This window comes from Chrysemys picta, chromosome 2, assembly GCF_011386835.1.
Source record: "Chrysemys picta bellii isolate R12L10 chromosome 2, ASM1138683v2, whole genome shotgun sequence".
NCBI classification, from domain to species: Eukaryota; Metazoa; Chordata; order Testudines; family Emydidae; genus Chrysemys; species Chrysemys picta.
This window is the reverse complement of record NC_088792.1, coordinates 67,564,067-67,583,582: the sequence shown is the minus strand read 5'-3', so window position 1 is coordinate 67,583,582 and position 19,516 is coordinate 67,564,067. Positions and strand designations below refer to the sequence as shown.

Genomic DNA, 19,516 nt, shown 5'->3' with positions numbered 1-19,516 from the left:
GCAGAGTGAAAGAGAGTGGCTTGGAGACTAAAGAATGTTGGAGAGAATACAAGACATTGAGCAGACAGATTCAAAAGCAGACTAGACAAGACGAATGAATGCATCAGGGTAAAATTCAAGGAACTTAAAATTATAGAGAGAGTCATAATACAGAAGGTACATTCACAGTGGTCAGACTTCTTACTAAAAAAGTTTTCCCTGCAACCAAGCATAAAAAAGACCATGAAGACAGAGTTCTTACTGAAGGTGATATCAAATGCAGAAAGAGATTGGCACAATAATCTGCATGCCTCATCACAGCCATTTATGATACAGGATTACAGAAAAGAGTACTGAGCCAGAGCTATCTATCCTGTAAGAGAAAATGGGGTATACTGCTATGAAAATGAAGCTTGGGAAAGCACTAGGGGTACATAAAGTACCAGCAGGATTGCCAAAAGTGATTGGTGACCATGGTATTGGTCTCATGGAAAATTTCCTGTGACATATGGATGACTAGAAATTGGCCGGACCACTGGACAAAGGGAATATTTTTGCCCTTGCCAAACAACTGGGTATAACAGAGTGCAGCAATTATCATACCAGCTCCCTGATATCGAATGCAAATAAAATGCCACTCTACACAATTCAGGATTTAATGAAGCAGAACTACCACCACAACAAGCTGGTGTCAGAGATGGACAAGACACATGTGATCAAATCGTAAATATCTGTCATATAGTTGAAAAATGCAGTGAGTATAATCACTCACTGATTGTGTTTCATTGACTACTTCCAAGTGTTTGACATGACCATCTGTGGAGGATACTGGCAGATATGCAGAGCATCTTACGAGTTCAATCTCTACTGTCAACAACAGACCACAGTGGAAACAGAAGTGAGTGATGGTGATTGGCCAAACCAGACAGTCTCTATGTAAAAGAATAAACGGACACAAATCAGACATCAGGGAATGGTAACATACAAAAGCCAGTAGGAGAACACTTCAGTCTCCCTGGACATTTAATAACCGATTTTAAAAGTAGCCATCCTTCAATAAAAAAACTTCCAAAACAGACTTCAAAGAGAAACTGCAGAGCTACAATTCATTTGCAAAATTAACACCATTAATTTGGGCTTGAATTGGGACTCGGAGTGGCTGGCTCACTACAAAAGCAATTTTCCCTCTCTTGGTATTGACACCTCCTCATCAATTATTGGGTCAGGTGACCCATTTGGGCCTGTGGTAGATAAGGAAGGGTATGTCTACACTGTAATAAAACACATGTGTCTGGCTGTGTCAGCTGACTGGCTTGCAGGGCTCAGATGGCGAGGCTATAAAATTACAGTGTAGATGTCCAGGCTCAGGCTCTGGGACCCCATTAGAGGTGAGGATCCTATGCTTGGGCTTCAACCTGAGCCTGGATGTCTACCCTGTAATTTTATGACCTTGTGAGACCAAGTCTGTGGGTATGGGCCAACTGTGGGTGTTTTATTGAAGTGTAGACATGCCTGGAGAGAGAAGGTGTTGCAGGTGGGACGGCAGATGCATACAGACATTGCAGGGAGTAAGAAGGCTCCTCCAGGGCCATGAGTCAGAGGGGTAAAGACACGAGCAAGAAGGAGATCTGTGGAGAATGCAGAGAATGTTAAACTCCAGGCAAGAAACACTGGGAGAGCAGGAAGACAGGGCCCAGTTTGAAATTGTGGGAAGACTGGAGGATTTGAAAGACTTTGTGCAGGTTTTAATAAATTGGTTGCCAGAAATGGGGTTTGTTTTGAGTATCTGGATGGTGTGGGCTTTTTAATAGACCTTAAGCAGAAGGGGAAGCTAAGGCAGGACACTGCAGAGCTACCTATAACCAGCAGGGGGCACTCCAGAGAGGCACACTCTTACGCATGTTGAATTGTGTTAAGGAGACTTGAAGGTTTGCCCTGTGTTCATGCTAGCACTGTTCCACACGTAACACTAGTGGCATTCTGGGAGATTTTGAAAGGCCACAGATGCACTGTGGGACAGCGGTAGGAGGACTAGATGAACTGTTCAGCCAGTGTGTATGTACACTAGCACTGAAATACTTCAGAGAGAAACGGTATTTAGCCCTGCTGAAGTTTAGTCTACCCCAAATGGCATCTAACACATTTTTAAACTGTTTGAATTGCTTTTGTGTGTGGATGTGTTTTAGCTGGAACAAATGGTATTTGGCACAGTACACTTCTGTAGGTTAGGCTTTAGAATGCCTTCTGTTCTCCTTTCTGTATTCTTTTTTTGTATATGTGTCTGACCCAGTCCTGTGTGTTTTGCCAGGCTCCGTGATATAAAGTATTTTTTCAGAAAGGCCAATGTACTGAAAGTCTCATGTAATTTAGACCATAATTAAAGGAGAAAAGGGCACTTAAAGGTAGCTTATGCCAAAATCAAAGGCCTTCAGCAAACTTCAGCACATGATTTGCTCTTCCCATGAATATCAAATACATCTAGGATTAAAAGATAGTCTAACATTGCATACTATGCAGTGAAAGAAATGAGAATCACATGTGTTTGTGATAAGTAAGAGGTGTTTAACTCTGCATCCAGGTCTTTGCATTTTATATAGGTGATTTTAAAACTTTGGCAGAGATACTCTCCTCTTACTGCTCAACTATAAAATAGAATTGTTCTGCAGTAACAAAAGCATTCTCTGTGGAACTTGGATCTGTAGACTCCTTACATATAACAAGTGTGTGGTAATGGAAAAAATGGACTATAATCATGATGGACTTTCTCTTTAGTATTAGTTGCATAAAACAGAAGCGTGTGTCTCTGCCAAAAATGAAACCTTATTTTCTGCCAAGCTCTCTGATTCTTAACTTAAACTATAGTATGTCAGACTCCAGTGTGAATCCTTTCTATTAATTAGAAGGGAGGAAAACACACCAGTTATACTAACTAAATATATTTTTAAAAATATATCTGATTTAAACTAATGGAATCCCCTAATTTAAAGAGACCAATTTTAAGATTTACCAATTTAAACAAGTTGCTTAATCAGTTTAGCTTAAATGTGTATACGTCTAGGCGTTTGCACCGGTTTAACTAGATTTTAAAATAGAGTTAGTTAATCTAGTTAAACTGGTGCATTTTTATAGTATGGTCCTGGACAAGGAAAGGAGGGGATGAAGATCTAAGGACAATAGACTTTATAAATTAGCTTCACTCTTGTAGTTATCTCAAAGAAAACTTATGTAGGTTTCACCAAACACCAAAGCTTTAAATCAATGAAGATGTGAGATCAGCACATTGTGGTGTGGTGTTTGGGGCAAAACAAATAACTTCCCTTAACATTCATATTGGGTGCTGAAACCCACTGATATGTGTAAGAATATGGATCTGATCACATTTGATGAGTCTGCACACCTCTTAAGTGTCTACTTTTTTTTATAGTATTTTAAAGACTGACTACGGGAATCTCATGGAATTCCCAATCGAGGACACAGCAGAGATGGGGAATAGTTACAATTTTATCATATGCTGATGTGGTTCTAGACATAGGTAAATGTAAAAATAAAATGGTAACAATGCTTTTAAAATCTAAATCTAAATTTTAATAGCTTAACACAGAAGCAACACCCATGCTAAGGCCCTTTTTCAGTCTATGGGAATTATACAACTATACCTGGAAAATGTAATCCTAATTTCCTTCCAAATTCTAGTTCACTAAATTTAGCTGTTCTTAGCAAGAACAGATTTAAATCTACTAAACCGAAGAGCAAAAACCAAAAATGAGTTCCACATGGGGGAATCAGGACCTCATGATTTCAGAGGATCTGTCCCATCATTTAAAAAAAAAATTAAAAGAGCTCTTGTGTAACCATTTGTAACAACTTCAGAGGGAATATCATTATCCAGATGGACAATTTACATCCCAACTTCTTGCCCTGTATCTTCATTGTCTAGAAAAAATGTCACAAGTCCTTAGTGTATTTGCCAGTAATTTTTACTCACAAGTTAAAATGTCTATTGGCCAGAACTTGGATAAAATCCAAGCCAGTATCCTTGATTTTATCCAAGTCCTGCAGGAAAAATTATTTAATCAGAATAATTAAAAATGTAAGAGTTCTACTAAAGAAACAGACTGTTTGATATGACTTAAAAGTATTTGGCCTCAATTCAGCAAAGTACTTAAATCTTACGACCCATTGTACTCGATAAACTTTTGCTTAAGCATGTTACTGAATCTGGGGTCCTTGTGAGGATTTTATAGATTGCTGTAGCTGTATTGTGGTAAGCAATATCAGTAAACATGCAAAGAAGGAGAGGTTGTTTTTGATGGAAGAAAGAAACTGCTAAATAGATTTGGGATAATTATTACCAAGGACAGCTAGTTCTCAGGAAGAAAAACTTGGTTTTGTTATGATAATTGTTAAACTGCAGACAACACTTGCTTCCTGCCATGAAGAGCAACTGAACTAGGTCCCTGATTAGAGCTAGGTGAAATTTTTGGGGACAAAACTCTTTTTGAGGAACAAAATGTAGGTTCAGCAACACTGAAATGTGTTGCAAATTCACATCTGCTTTGCCTAATTGTTCATGTTGGGAGCAGTGGAAAAAAGCAAAATTCTAAAAAGTCAAAATGTTTTCTTACAACTTTTTTTTAATGAAATATTTCAATTTACTGTTCCAAATGACTTTTCATTTAGAAATTTCCTTCAGTTGTATTTTTAAAATGTTGAAAAATGTTAAACTTGAAATTGAAACGAACTGTTTCGTTCAACCCAAAATGGATGTATTGATTTTTTTTATTTTTTTTTAATTGCCAGTGAACCAAAAAAATCTGTTACTAGCATATCTGTGTTCCTGCTGTCAGGCACAGGGACAACTCTTCATGGGGAAAAAAACTGCAGAGAGGCTGGATTTAATATCTGCATTGTGCAATCCCTTTGAATATTTGATGATTCTTCTCAAATCTGTGCCCATGCACATACGTGATATATTGATGTATACATGTTTGGTACTGATTAGACTCTAGTTTTCAGTAACTTTTCTTTCAACTCGAATGTACAGCATACATTTATTTTATGAATCCACTACTGAGAAACTCTGTTATCTGTATTACAGAGTGAGATTAGACTGGCCCTAACTGAGCAATGTAATTCTTTGTTCAGGTAATACAATATACATTGAATCAGCAGTCCTAGAAAAATCTTTCCTAAATTAAGAAACCAGTGAGCTATAATAAAAAATGAAGCACCTTAATCCTACCCCTCTCCCCCTTTTAACCGAATTTTAAATTATTACTAGTGGCCTGTTCCAGTCTGTGAAATCTATTTCACAGCAGAAGTGACTCCCATATGATCAAAACAAAATAGTATTTGTCCTCTTAATGTAAAAATCAAATGTGACAAATGATTTGTAGCTCTATCTGTAGATTCACAGATTTTTAAGATTAGAAAAGAGTATTGTCATCTTCTAGTTTGACTTTCTACCATAGAACTTCCCTGAATTAATTTCTGTTTGAACTAGACCATATTTTTAGGAAAACATCTAATCAATAAAAATAAATCCAATCAAACATCCAGTACACTTCTGTTGGGTCAGATTCTGCTTATCCACCTGCAACCCCACTGTTTTCTGAGAGATTGCACAGATATTGCTGGATAGAAAATTGCCTTTTTGTTGTGTATTGTGCTGTCACCAAAGACAATAATAGTTGAGGCTTCTTGGGCTATCCTAAAATTGAGCGTCACAACATTGTGCATTGTTCTTAACACCCTGTGAAGTGCAACAGTATTAGTGCTGAGTGAATAATTTGCAGTGAACTTGTTTTACTAATTAATTTAGACTTTCTATTTGTGGAAGCTGTATAAGCAAGTGGCAATGTCTTTTTCTCTTTTATTTTCCAAATTTTTTCTTTCATTTCAGTTTTCACTGATTCTGAATATTCTATTTTAGCTGTTTCCTAGCTGCAGTTGGTCAGTTGGGTCACAGGATTTTGCAGTTTCTGTGTTGGGTGAGCATGCAAGCAAATACTAAAATTAACTTCAAAATTTGCTTTCACAAATAACTGTGCTGGTTGGCAGGATTACTGGAATGTTCACGGAATTAATGCAAAAAAGTGTGCACATTTTTAATATATACTTCAAAGTATCCCCCTCTCAACCTTAGACTGCAAGCAAGAAGAACGTTGTCTTATGTTTGTAGGGCTCCTAGCACAATGAGGCCTGAATCTTGATTGGAGCTGCTGGGCACTATTGTCTCAAAAATATTTTTGACGATAAAGTCGGTATGATCATGGGTGAAATTAATTAATTTTAGAAATCAACCAGTATTTGTGTAAAATGTATTATTTACCCAACTATAATTCATTGATAGACTGTCCTATGAATAGATTAAGCCTACGCAGGGTTTTTGTTAGCTATTTAATATTGATGGATTTAAATCACAAATACAGTTCTTGGTAACCCTCAATTTATTTAGTCCATGTCTACACTAGAGACCTTACAGCAGCACAGTTGTACTGCTGCAGCTGCTCCACTGTAAGGTATCCAGTATAGCCGCTTTACGGCAACGGGAGAGAGCTCTTCCCTTGGCATAATTAAACTACCCGCAACAAGTGGCAGTAGCTATGTTGGTGGGAGAGCGTCTCCCACTGGCACAGCACTGTCCACACCAGCGCTTCTCTCGGTGTAACTTATGTTTGTCAGGATGTGTGAGCGACATATGTGTTACTGACAAAAGTGCTAGTGTAGACATAGCCTTAGAAACTCCAGATTCCCAGGATCATAGGCTCAATAATCAGGAAATCTGCTACTGGAACGTTGGTCGTACTGGAATGCAAGCAATGCAGCTGATGACCAATCTATAAAATACAAGTGTAGCCACAACAAATAGTTTATGTAGTAACATGTATAGTATACACTGTGCTTAGAACTTGTAATGTGTAGTGACCCCTGCTGGGAGGAAGGGTCAAACTGGCCAGCCATGAATTCCCTTGTTCTAAAATTAGCTAAGGAGACTCTGTGTGTGTGTGTGTGTGTGTGTGTGTTTCTCTCTCTCTCTCTCACACACACACACACACACACACACACACACACACGGCTGCTAAACTTTTTTATTCTTTTTTTCACAATTGAAAATAGCAGCAAGATTCAAATATAAATGGTATTTATATCAATAGCTAGGGTCCATTAATGCTGCCATAGAATAGACACTGCTTTTGATACCATTGATCTTGAGGTATGGTGACTTTGGTTATGTCATCCCTTATTCCCTTTCCTTTATTGATGTAAATCTACTCTTTTTTTTGAGAGAGAGAGAGAGAGAGAGAGAGAGCGCAAGTTACTAACAGAGAGAACATTTCTTCTTTCACAATTACATCTGCGGAAACACAGCAAACAAATATTTCTGGTTGTGGTTTATCTTGTATATCTGTGGATTCGTTGACAGCTAGGCTGAATGCTAGAGAATTCTTTAGATCATTTTGCATCTTGCTTGCAACATCAGCTCTGATATGGGAGAGGAACCTCTCTGTAGTGTGGCGTGAAATAGCAATTTTCTTTAATAGTCATTGAAGTTTTGTGTTACTTGGATCTAAAATTGCAACCACTTCTGCAATATTCTTCTTAACAGATTCTCCCTCACAGTATGAACGTTTAGCACAAGCGATATTCCATGACACAACATAACTAGCTTCAGTTGTTGTGTCAGCTTCCTTATTGAATGCCGAAAATAGTGTCTGTTTACTGTTTAGGCATAATTTTAATGTGGTTAACTTGTTTTTCCTTAATTCTGATTCAGGAGAGAGTAATTAGACAAAAAGTTATTGTGATTCGTTTCGTATTGATGTTTCAAGTTGCTCGTTTTGTAGTGAGTGAGCAATGCATTGCAGATAAGGCACAGGGGTTTGCCACCTTTAGCAGTGAATGCAAAATCTTCCTCCTGTTCTGGCTTAAAACTTTGGTTTTCTTCTTCATACTTGCGTTTCTTACATTTGAAGATGTCATTGTCATCCACGAAATTAACGTAGGGTCACTACTTAAATCTAAAACTATTCAAATGTGACGTGTGAACAGTAAATACAGCCTGTATTCTGCGGAATGCAGGGAGATTGCGAACTCATGAGGTCTGCACAGCACAATGGCTGAATACAGAATGATGCAATTTCCTGATGTAATGCGCATGTGCGAGCTTCTCTTTTTATTAGTCTCATTCTCACACTATTGGGTTCACCAGGGCTTAAATTCTCTTGAAATATTTCCTGGAGCCCCCCAAATCCTCCCCCATTCTCTGCCTACCAGACTGGCGGGTGTAGGGGAAGCTTGCAGCTTCTGCCCTGCGGTGGAGTGGTGGGGCTAGGAGCTTCTGCCCTATGGGGAGGGGTCTCGGGGCTTCTGCCCTGTGGGGAGGGAGCACTGGTCTAAAGCCCCACGATCCCTTTCCTGCAGGGGAGAAGCCCCTAGCCCTATCACCCCACTGCATGGCAGTAGCCCCGAGCTCTACCCCATCCCGCACCCCCGTCTGGTAGTCAGAGAATGGGAAGACATGGGGGGACTCCGTGACTTTTTAACTATAAAAGAGCTGCAGTTTGGCCACACCTGCAATATAAGTTCTGTCTGAGATACTGATAACACAGAGCATGCAGTACAATCCAGCCAGGGAAAAATAAATCCACATAAGGAATCCAGCTGGTCTCCTGCGTGACACTGCAGAGCATTACCAAAAAGCCACAGGGCTTCTTGAAAAACCAACTATTAGCCAACTGTGCTGCCTTGCCAGAGATCTAAAAGCAAGAAAAGATTTGGCTTTCTGTGCTTGGTGCTTCCTGCAGATTACCCACCCAATGATGTCTAGGGCTGTTCACATCTGTTTTGCAGTACTTCCCTCACTGGCTTAATTGTACATGCTTATTGATATCCTAGACTAAGCCACAAAGAACCACTTGTCTAAATTTAACTAGCTACTAGCCAACAAAGAAAGCAGCAAAGAATAAAATGGAGCAAAAACAATTGGGGCATTTTAACACAGGAGTCTCTGGAGGACAGAGTTTTTATTTCTGTATCACAGCAATAACCAGGATACTAATTTTGTCACTACAGATGTTGGTAAAATCTGGGAAACAAATCAAAGGGTAACTCATTTCCTTTTAACTTCTTTCAAAACAATTCTACCGTCTTCACTCTCCCTGAGCCCTGGAATTACTTCCAGTGGTGACTGTAAGGACGACTTTGGAAATGGCTCTCTCCCACGTCCCCAAAAAAGTTTCAAGGTTCAGCCAATGATTCCTTGACTTCTGGAAGCCACTAACCCAAGGAACTGTGATGCGGTACCCATTCCTTAACTGAGCAAAGTACACTAGTTGGCTCCTTCCTTGTACCCCCAATCCCCATCCTAAGCCCTCAGTGCTTGTTCCTCCCATGAGGTCTGTCTGTAACCCCCAACAAATCAAATGCACCAACCGTTACTGGAACAAGGTTTTGCTGTAGGTACTGAAAAGGTCCAGCCAGAGAAGGGTAACTGAGATTGTCAGATCTGGTGGGGTGCTGATATGGACCGACTGAAAGATTCATCAGAGGGGACTTCACCAAGGTATTGGAGTCGGGAGTAAATAGGAAGATCAGTCTCTTGTTTTATATTGTCCCATTTATAAAAAACAAAGGGTCACTTTTAATGGAAAGTGAATATAAAGGGAAAAGGAACACCAGTTCACACAGCAGGGAGTCAGCCTTTGGAATTCACTGTGGCAGGTTGTCGGTCAAATGTAGCTGGATTTAAAGAGAATCTGAACAATTTGATGACCAATGCTTGTACTTATATGTGCTAAGTTGGGTGTATATGTACTGCAGGTGGCAACTGTTTGCGTCTATATTGCACTCTCCACTCAAGGATCTTAAGGTATCCCTATACACAGTCTCATAGTGTGATTGAAACTCGACTAGATGTACCTGAGGCTAGTTTTAATCTAGCAGTGAGTAATGAAGCCAAAGCAGTGCACACATCAACATGGACTATACAAACCCACCCAGAGCCCTGGGTAATACAGCATGGGCTAGCTCCATGATTAAGTATGTGCTGCTCAGCTTTGCTGCTCCAATATCCAAGCTAAATTGATTCACGCTAGCTCGGGTATGTCTACTCAAGCTGCAGTTATACCCTATGATAGCAGTATAGAAGTAAAATGTCATGATTCAGGTTATCTGTTAATTGAGTCACCCAAGTACAATGGAGGAATAAAACTACAATTGAGTGAGGATTTTTTTTAAAATCACTACTTCTAAGAAACGTAAAAAGAACAAATTGCATGCGTACTAGTAATATGGTTAAACAAACTCAAGTCCAGCCTGACTTGAAGAGTAACTTCCTTCATGCTTGAGAGGTCAGCCTCATTGGAATTCCTGAACGTCCGCATCCAGACAGTGTAGTGACGTTCTACAGCCACTGTCCTCCTTACTAATAACACCAAGGTCAAAAAGGAAGTTTGGGTCACAGTAAATGTAAGCAGAGATCCTGCATCCTACTGTTACTTTTGTTCCTTGCAAGAGTGTCAGAGTTGAAGCCTGTGAACTCTTCTGGTTTACTTTCCCCAACAGTGTTTATCTCTTTTGAAGCAGAGTAGGGGGGAGGGGAGATGTAGCTGTTTACTCATTTTACTGAACCAGCCCTTGTTTTGAGATTTAAAATTTTGCAGTTCTTTGTTTAAGACAGAAATCCGGATTAAAGATGAGCTATCATTCCAGGCTTTAAAAGTGAGACATTTGATACGTTTTTAACCTAGTGGGTTCTGCTTTCCTTGTAGAGTGCAACAGTAAAAGTGACTGATCGTAAAGACAACTTTCCTCACTGCTTTGTAGAAAGCTGCAGAATCTTTCAGTCCACATTTGGTATTTAGTGATGCATTTAATTATGCTGCAACTGTGTGCAGTCTTGCACTGAGCTAACCTTACTTAATGCTTCATAATTGTTGCTGTGCCTTTACTAGCTATTGTGTTTAATGTATATTATGAAATTGTAGGGGGGCTGTTATGGTTTAATTTGTAAAAATTGAAAAAAAATGAATGGTTGGTACATGTCTGAGGTAAATGTAAAACTTTCAAAAGCCCCTTAATCTGGTTTTCAAAAGTAATTTAGATACTTAGCAGCCTAAGTCACTAGGCAGTTTTTGAAAATCTTACCCACAGTGGCTGCTTCAGAAACCACTATGGGCAAATCACTGAAATTCAGAAGCTTCAAGCCAGACCACCTTGTGCTTTGCTCCAGTCAGATCTTTCAAATTAAGCAGGGACACGTGCCTCTTCTCCTGAAAGGAGGGGGCTGTATGGGCCAAAATTGTATTTGGATCATTATCTTCTGCCTACGTCTGAAACTACAAAGGGATTTTTGTCAAATGGGGAGGGTGGTATTCTTCACTTCTTGTTGAGCTGATCTTTAGGGTAGCAAAGTGCTATTAAGCTGTTGCTGTATTTCAGTGGTGGATCCCTGTATAGTTGATAAACTGGCTTCTAAAGTGCACTAGGGTCCTTTTGGGGATAAAAGGAATATGAATGTAATTGTTAATCAACATTTAATATGCATATTTATTCAAACCATATGTCCTGGTTCTATGAAGCCATGCTGCAAATTTCTATACCTAAATGATGATGATCTTGAAAGGGAAGGGCTTAATAGATATACTGACAGATCTTTTAACTCTAGCCAGACTAGTGGTGCAGTGGAGGTGTCGAGGGCACAATGGAATGTATATGAGACCGTGACTTTTAGCTGTTATATATTCTGTTGAGATGTAGTCCAGATAACAGCTGCCGGTTGCCAAACATGTTTTAAATTCAACGGCTGTATTTTCTCATACAAATAACTCGTTTAGGTGTCCTCGGTCCAGCTTCATGTCTGCACAGAAGTCATTTTGTCAGATAATGGCCAAGACTTAACCCTGATTACTACTTTCTGTTTGACTACTATAGACTGGGATTGTGGGCGCCAGTAAAAGATCTTCTTTGGAATAACTTCAGGATGTTGTCAAAGAGTTGTTTACTTTTAGCATATCATAAGGGAGGGGCTGAGGGCAAGAAGAAATACTCCATGAACTGGAACAAGCTTCATACACTGAAAAAGGAATGTCTTAAAATTTGAACACAGGAAAATTGGGAATGCACTAAAACGTAAGATGCTTTTGAAAAACAGAATCATATCAACAGTTTCACACTTCAGTTATATGAGAATAATTCAATTCAGAATAAAGTAACACATGCGCTCCCGTCTGAATTTCAGCAAAAATTGGAATACACAAGAGGGGAAAGATGTCTAATGAGAAGTCAAAAAGTAGAGGACTAGAAACTAACGTGAAAATAATCTATCATCATCTGTTTGGTTGACATGAATTATTCTAATATTGCACCTATTATTTTAAGACCTGAAGTTTCCTAATAAATTCAGATTCCAAAATTAGATCATACAATGTAGACTTGTGCTGTTCTTTTAAACATTTGCCGGTAGAATGAATACTTGACTAGTCAATTTAAATCACAGACAATGTGGTGGTGATGCTGCTGCTAGTTTCCCTCTGAAGACTCAAAGCATCCAATCAAAGCATGATGTAACGGTATCCATGATAGGCCTATCTAAATATCAAAGATTACCAATTAGGCTTAGTTAGTTATTTGATCCTATTATTAACTGGTCTAAGATCACATGACTTTGACTTTGGATATGTGTGTTTATATTTTACTGACTAGAGTGAAAGAATCATCCTTCTGACTCAGCTTGCACACTAAGATCTCCGTACATGAGAGAACCCAGTTTTAATTAATTTTTGCTGGCAAAATTGATTTTTGTTGCTCAGGATTTACTACTAATCTATCCTTTCTTTGCACCCTGAAGGTAATTGTTCGAGGTGGAGGACATATTTTACCTTATGACCAGCCTGAAAGATCATTGGACATGATTGACAGATTTATCTCTGGAGAAGGATGGAAGACAAGTGGATTCAAAAATAAAACTTAAAATGCAGTGTAAATGTACTACCTTGCCAAATGCTTCAGAAATGTTTTGAATGTACTATAGTGAAAATATTGCCATATGGAAAAATCATGAAATTGAGGATGAGAGTAATAAAATGGATATAAATGTTCCTTGTTCTTGGTCTGTCTTGTTGAAAATTTTCCATTGGTAAAATGCTGTGAGAGAACAACATGGATCTAACTTTCTGAAGTCACGTAAGCTTCCCTCTCCCTTTCCCCTCTTCTCCCCCCTCTCCCCAGAAAATCCTTAGAATTTGGAAAAATGTAGGCAACTTAATCCCTTGAGTAGTGAAATTACCAGATTTTGAATGTATTCTATTAGAGGTGGGGGGGGGGGGCTCAGGGGATGGGGAGAAGAGGCACGAGGGAGGGGCTTGGAGAGGGAGCAAAGAGGCATGATCAGCAGTGGGGGAGGCCTCAGGAGAATAGGGGGAAAGGCGCAGATGGGGGAGGCCTTGGGGGAGGTGGCAGAGAGGTGCAGGTGGGAGAGGGGGGCTGAGCAGGGCCTGGGGCAGAGTGGGGGTGGAGCATGGGCGAGGCCTCAAGGGGAGGAAGCTGAGTGGGGTCAGGCCTTGACACAGAAAAGAGGGTGGGGTCACGGTCCGGGTGCCGGTGCCCCCCTACACTTCTAGGGAGCTTCCAGCGCTTACGCCCAGTCTCACCAAATGCGGGAGTCACGCACCGCCCATGAATATACAGAAATTGGGACAACATGCAGCCAGATAAGGCCTGGCCAAGCTTCTAAATCAACTATTTGAAATTAGTTCAGTAAAGGTTTCCATACAACCACTCTGAACAGCTTATCCTCACCTCAGACCAACAAGAAGCAAGCTCCATACCTTGCTGCTTGTGAAAACAAAAGCAGTGGATTTCTGAATGAGCCCTGAGGATGCAGCACGTGCGGCCTAGACTGAAGCTTAGACCATCACTGAAGCTTCTTGGGATAACATCTTTTAACAAAACATCATTTGCAGATGTTCTTTGTCCAGTTTAAATTCCCTGGCTCTTGGTTATCTCCACTCATATGATCCAGAGGCCCCAGGGCCAAAGTAAATAAGTTTTCCTTTTCTAACTAAAATCCATTGGATTGAACAGCATTAACAAGGCAGGCTCACAGAGCCGTGGTCTCAATATTTTTTTTAAGATTATGGCCCATCTAAGACATCTCCTCCCAGTCCAAAACCTTTCCTGTAGCAAATCATGTTCAAGTTACATGAAAAGCAATATCAGGACAATAAGAAGCAAACAAGGTGAAAATATCCTAGCTTTTACATGAAGGATATGGCTGGTTATGTTTCTCTCTGTGCCTTTTTGTATCAGTTTCCTATTACTTGTTGGATGTAGGATGCAAGCAATCTCTGCTGGTCATTTTGCAGTTTGTTTCTCTCCTCCTGTGTGTATTTTCTACCCCTCCAACCTGGTAGTACAGGAATGTTTTTGTTTAAGTGGTCACGGTCTATGGAAACAGAGTCCTGGTGTTGGTTCCAATTAGCAGGAAGTTTCATTGTGTTGAAAAGTGAGGTGCTCCACTACTGAGACAAGAGTACGCTGGCTTACTAGTAGGGTGACCAGATGTCCCGATTTTATAGGGACAATCCCAATTTTTGGGGCTTTTTCTTATATAGGCTCCTATTACCCCCCACCCCCGTCCCGATTTTTCATATTTGCTGTCTGGTCACCCTACTTACTAGGAAGTAGTTCACAGGCAAGTTTGTGAGGATCAGTGCTCTGGCCTTGGCTACACTTGGGATGCAGCGCTGCCGCGGCAGCGCTGTGAAGCGCAAGTGTAGTCGCGCCGCCAGCGCTGCGAGAGAGCTCTCACAGCGCTGTATGTACTCCACCTCTCCGAGGGGAATAGCTTGCAGCGCTGCGAGTGAGCGTGCAGCACTGCTGCAGGCGCTGATTACACTGGCACTTTACAGCGCTGTGCTCGGGGGGGGGGGGGCGTTTTCACATCCCTGAGCGCAGCAAGTTGCAGCGCTGTACAGCGCCAGTGTAGCCAAGGCCTTAGAGCTATAATGCACAACAGCTATCCACTGGCTCCAACTTTCCTCCAGCCATCTTCAGTTCTGTTGTCTTTTTGAATCTGAAATGAAAACCAACTTAAGCTGACTTCAAGTTCAAGCCTGGTATTTCAGAGCAGGTTATTTTAAAGCAAGACTACTAGTCAAAAGCTTTGCTAAAGTCAAGCTTTTGATATGGTCTCCCACAGTATTCTTGACAGCAAGTTAAAAAAGTATGGATTGGATGAATGGACTATAAGGCGGATAGAAAGCTGGCTAGATTGCCGGGCTGAACAGGTAGTGATCAACGGCTCGATGTCTAGTTGGCAGCTGGTACCAAGCAGAGTACCCCAGGGGTCAGTCCTGGGGCCAGTTTTGTTCAACATCTTTATTAATGATCTGGATGATGGGATGGATTGCACCCTCAGCAAGTTCGCAGATGACACTAAGGGGGGAGGTAGATACGCTGGAGGGTAGGGATAGGGTCCAGAATGACCTAGACCTAGACAAATTGGAGGATTGGGCCAAAAGAAATCTGATGAGGTTCAACAAGGACAAGTGCAGAGTCCTGCACTTAGGACAGAAGAACCCCATGCACCGCTACAGGCTGGGGACTGACTGGCTAAGCGGCAGTTCTGCAGAAAAGGACCTGGGGATTACAGTGGATGAGAAGCTGGATATGAGTCAACAGTGTGCCCTTGTTGCCAAGAAGGCTAATGGCATATTGGGCTGCATTAGTAGGAGCATTGCCAGCAGATCAAGGGAAGTGATTATTCCCCTCTATTTGGCTCTGGTGAGGCCACATCTGGAATATTGTGTACAGTTTTGGGCCCCCCACTACAGAAAGGATGTGGACAAATTGGAGAGAGTCCAGTGGCGGGCAAAATAAATTATTAGGGGGCTGGGGCACATGACTTACAAGGAGAGGCTGAGGGAACTGGGCTTGTTTAGTCTGCAGAAGAGAAGTGTGTGTGGGGGGGGGCGGGATTTGATAGCAGCCTTCAAATACCTGAAGGGGGGTTCCAAAGAGGATGGAGCTCAGCTGTACTCAGTGGTGGCAGATGACAGAACAAGGAGCAATGATTTCAAGTTGCAGTGGGGGAGGTCCAGGTTGGATATTAGGAAAAACTATTTCACTAGGAGAATGGTGAAGCACTGGAATGGGTTACCTAGGGAGGTGGTGGAATCTCCATCCATAGAGGTTTTTAAGGCCCAGCTTGACAAAGCCCTGGCTGGGGTGATATAGTTGGGGTTGGTTCTGCTTTGAGCAGGGGGTTGGACTAGATGACCTCCTGAGGTCTCTTCCAACCCTAATCTTCTATGATTCTAGGACTTCTAGTCTGATATACTAGAGGAAAAGGGAACTCCTAATAACCCACTATGAAAAGGCTGAATCAGCTTATTTTATTCTCTAATGTATTTTTCTCAAAAGAATAAGTCACCCTATTAAGCACTGTTTCAACCTGGAACTGTAATGCATTGCTTTAAAACTTCATGCTTGAAATATGCTGTGATGAAAGTGAATAGCCATCTTCAAAGATCTGTGCATGAAATACCAAAGTTCAATACAGTTGCATTTCTTTAATGCAGGTGGATCCTATGAAATCCAGCGCATGCTCGCCTATAGAAATCGCCAGTGAGCTACAGAGAATCTGAGATGAAATTTCCATGTTTCTTCCACTTAACAGTTTTTAACCATTTTTTTATAAATGGTGATTCCATTAGTTCCATTATGGAACTAATCTGCGAATGTGGCTATCAGTTATATTAAAGCTATTCAAAATATTGTTTATCTTGGACACTGGCTGTTTCATAGAACCTACAGTACATACCATTTAGTTAAATACAGTAAAAGGAACAAGGCACAATTGTTACATGTGACCTGGGTATAAAAAAGTTAAAAGTCCACCTTTTTAATTTCCTGTACTTTTCTTGAATTTTTCACTTGGGTATTTGGAAAATTGATACACAGATATCCTGAATGACTCCGCATAAAATGTAAATCAAATTAAATAAGATCTGACTTTCAGAGAGACTGAGTAAACTAGTCACTTATGGATTTCTTGTTAGTTCTATCTAGGTCACTTGATACGTTTAGTAGTTTTGCTTAAATGAGGAAAATAAAACAGTGGCTAACCACTAAGATGTATGGATTTCCCTCCCCTCCCATTTGGTCCCCTTCTAATCTACATATTTTCAGTGGCATGGGCGTGAATAACAGGGACTAGGGCAAGAATGACAAAGAGTACTCCTGAAACAGAAATGGATACTTGGAAATTTGTGCCAAACCCATACTGGTTTAGCTGTTTGCCCACGCTCATGTATTCTGTTCACGCACCTTGGTAACTGAAGTCTATGCTTGAAAAAAGGCATGCACTCAAGTTGAGATTCTAAGCTTGGGAGTTGGCATGACAACGTAAGCAAGTAGTCAGTGCAGGCAGCAACTGAAAGGAAGAGTTGGAAGAGAACACTAGAATCATGTGAAAACCATAAACTCAGAGGAAACAGAAGTGCTGGCAAGAGAAATGAAATGATAAAGTGTGAACATCATAGAGCTTCAGAGGTGTGGCAGTAGTAAAAATAATGAAAAATATGTTCAAGTCTAGTAGAAGACAGAGTATCTGATTGCTGAGGTAGTGGGTAATTTTGTCTCCAGTGGATAAGAAGATTGTGCTACTCTGGGCAAAACTCCAGCACTGTTGTGTGCCAATAGAAATACCTAAGCAGGCTGAACAAGAGCAGTTTTATAGTAAACTGCTAGTGGTGATGCAGAAAGCTTTCCGTTTTTTCTTTGCTTTAGGAGTAATTTAAATTTCTAGAAAGTAGCAATTTTTATCACAGGGAAATATTTGGGTAAAATGCAACAGTTGTGAAAATCCAATGGAAAATGTCTAGTAGCCAAAAAGACTGAGTACTGTTCATCCCTGGGTGCAGAAGTCATACCCTCACCAGACCTTTACTGGAGGAGGCATGATGCAGAGTTTATATTCAAATGAAATAATTAGCAAGACTTGGAGGGATTGTACATCTATGTGAGCAAGAATATCCAGAGTTACAGTTTATGCTAAAAAAATTTTTATAGAAATATAAAACTTTGTGCTTCACACTTAAAACACAAGGTTTAGAGAGTATGATGAGGCCTTCATTAGAATGTGGAGAGTAGATTATCCCACTGCCTACTGCAGTGTTTCTTGCACCTTCCTTTGGGCATCAGCTATTTCTTACCTTGACGTGAGATATACTGGATTGTTTTCTACGTCCAGGTATCATGAAAGCTCTTGACATTATTTTATAAAACTTTATTTGGTTTGGGAACTGGCTATCTAAGAAACTCTTTTTTCATATGCTATTGCCACCACCGTTTGAGGTCAAGTTGAGTGCTTTGACCAGCAGGCCTTGGGCTACGTCCACACTACTCGCTGGATCGGCGGGTAGCAATCGATCTATCGGGGATCGATTTATCGCGTGTAGTGTAGATGCGATAAATCAATCCCCGATCACTCTCCCGTTGACTGCTGAACTCCAGCTCGGCAAGAGGCAGAAGCAAAGTCGACGGGGGAGTCGTGGCAATTGACCCCGCACTGTGAGGATGCGAGGTAAGTCGAACTAAGATATGTCGACTTCAGCTATGCTATTCTCGTAAACTAAGATAAACAAGAGGTGACCAGACATGTTTATCATGTTCCCTAAGTAGAACTGAGGCTCTTCCATTGCACAACACTGACCACTGGATACATGTAGCTCCCAATGCTGCACTAGAATTTGAATCCAAAATGTGTATATATAGGTTCAGAATTTCATTTAAAAGAAACTCATCCTATTCTCGTCTGTCAAGTATCTTTTCTGTAGTCAGAGGCATCTCAATTACAGGGTACGTAATCTCCCTCTTAAATTTAAATACAGCTCTCAAGTTTGCTGATGTGTATTTTTTACTTTTAACAAACTACCTATCAAAGGGTGGAGTATAATCTCAATTAATTTTGTGAAAAGTGTGATTTTTAAAATATTCTAAAATTAAAATGATGATGCAAGAACTGAAGGCCTCTGTCATTTTCGGTGATCAAGAGATTGAAGTCCAAGTCTAATAGACTGCAGTGTTCCTTACTTCAGCTTCCAAGAAAATGGAGTAGAATGGGTATTTTTCTTTCTAAACTTTTAGTAGAACTCTGCCATTATGCTGTTTATAGACTCGATAGCCTCATCCAGCCTGGAGATGTCCTCCACTGAAATAGACAAGTTCCAAAGTTTCTAAATCTTTTTCAATTACTGCTGGCTACAATTATGCACAGATGGCATATGCCAACAACAACAAAAATCTTCCATAAGTTCTATTTCAGATATTTTTCTTCTTTGCTATCACTGAATTGTCCCTTAGAGATTAATATTTGAGTTAGTCAGTCAAAAACGTGCCTCTTTTCTATGTATATTGTGTCCACATTTTAATTATGGCATTATTATTTAAGACCATAAAATGCATAGTTCTTTACATTCAGGTAAAGACAAGGACCCTCTTCTGAAGATATCACAGTCTCTAATGTAGACTA

At 40.4% G+C, this 19,516-nt stretch overlaps 1 protein-coding gene across 5 annotated transcripts in view; it reads left to right on the top strand.

Moving 5' to 3' along the window:
• CPVL (carboxypeptidase vitellogenic like) overlaps positions 1-13,079 on the top strand; it is a 90,287-nt gene extending 77,208 nt beyond the window's left edge. For all 5 annotated transcript variants that reach the window (XM_005297004.4, XM_065583417.1, XM_005297003.3 and 2 more), the window contains one exon: positions 12,830-13,079. In XM_005297004.4, the coding sequence (XP_005297061.1) occupies positions 12,830-12,952 (123 nt within the window). In that variant the 3' untranslated portion in view covers positions 12,953-13,079. The remainder of the gene's footprint in view (positions 1-12,829) is intronic.
• Positions 13,080-19,516: the final 6,437 nt, after the last annotated feature.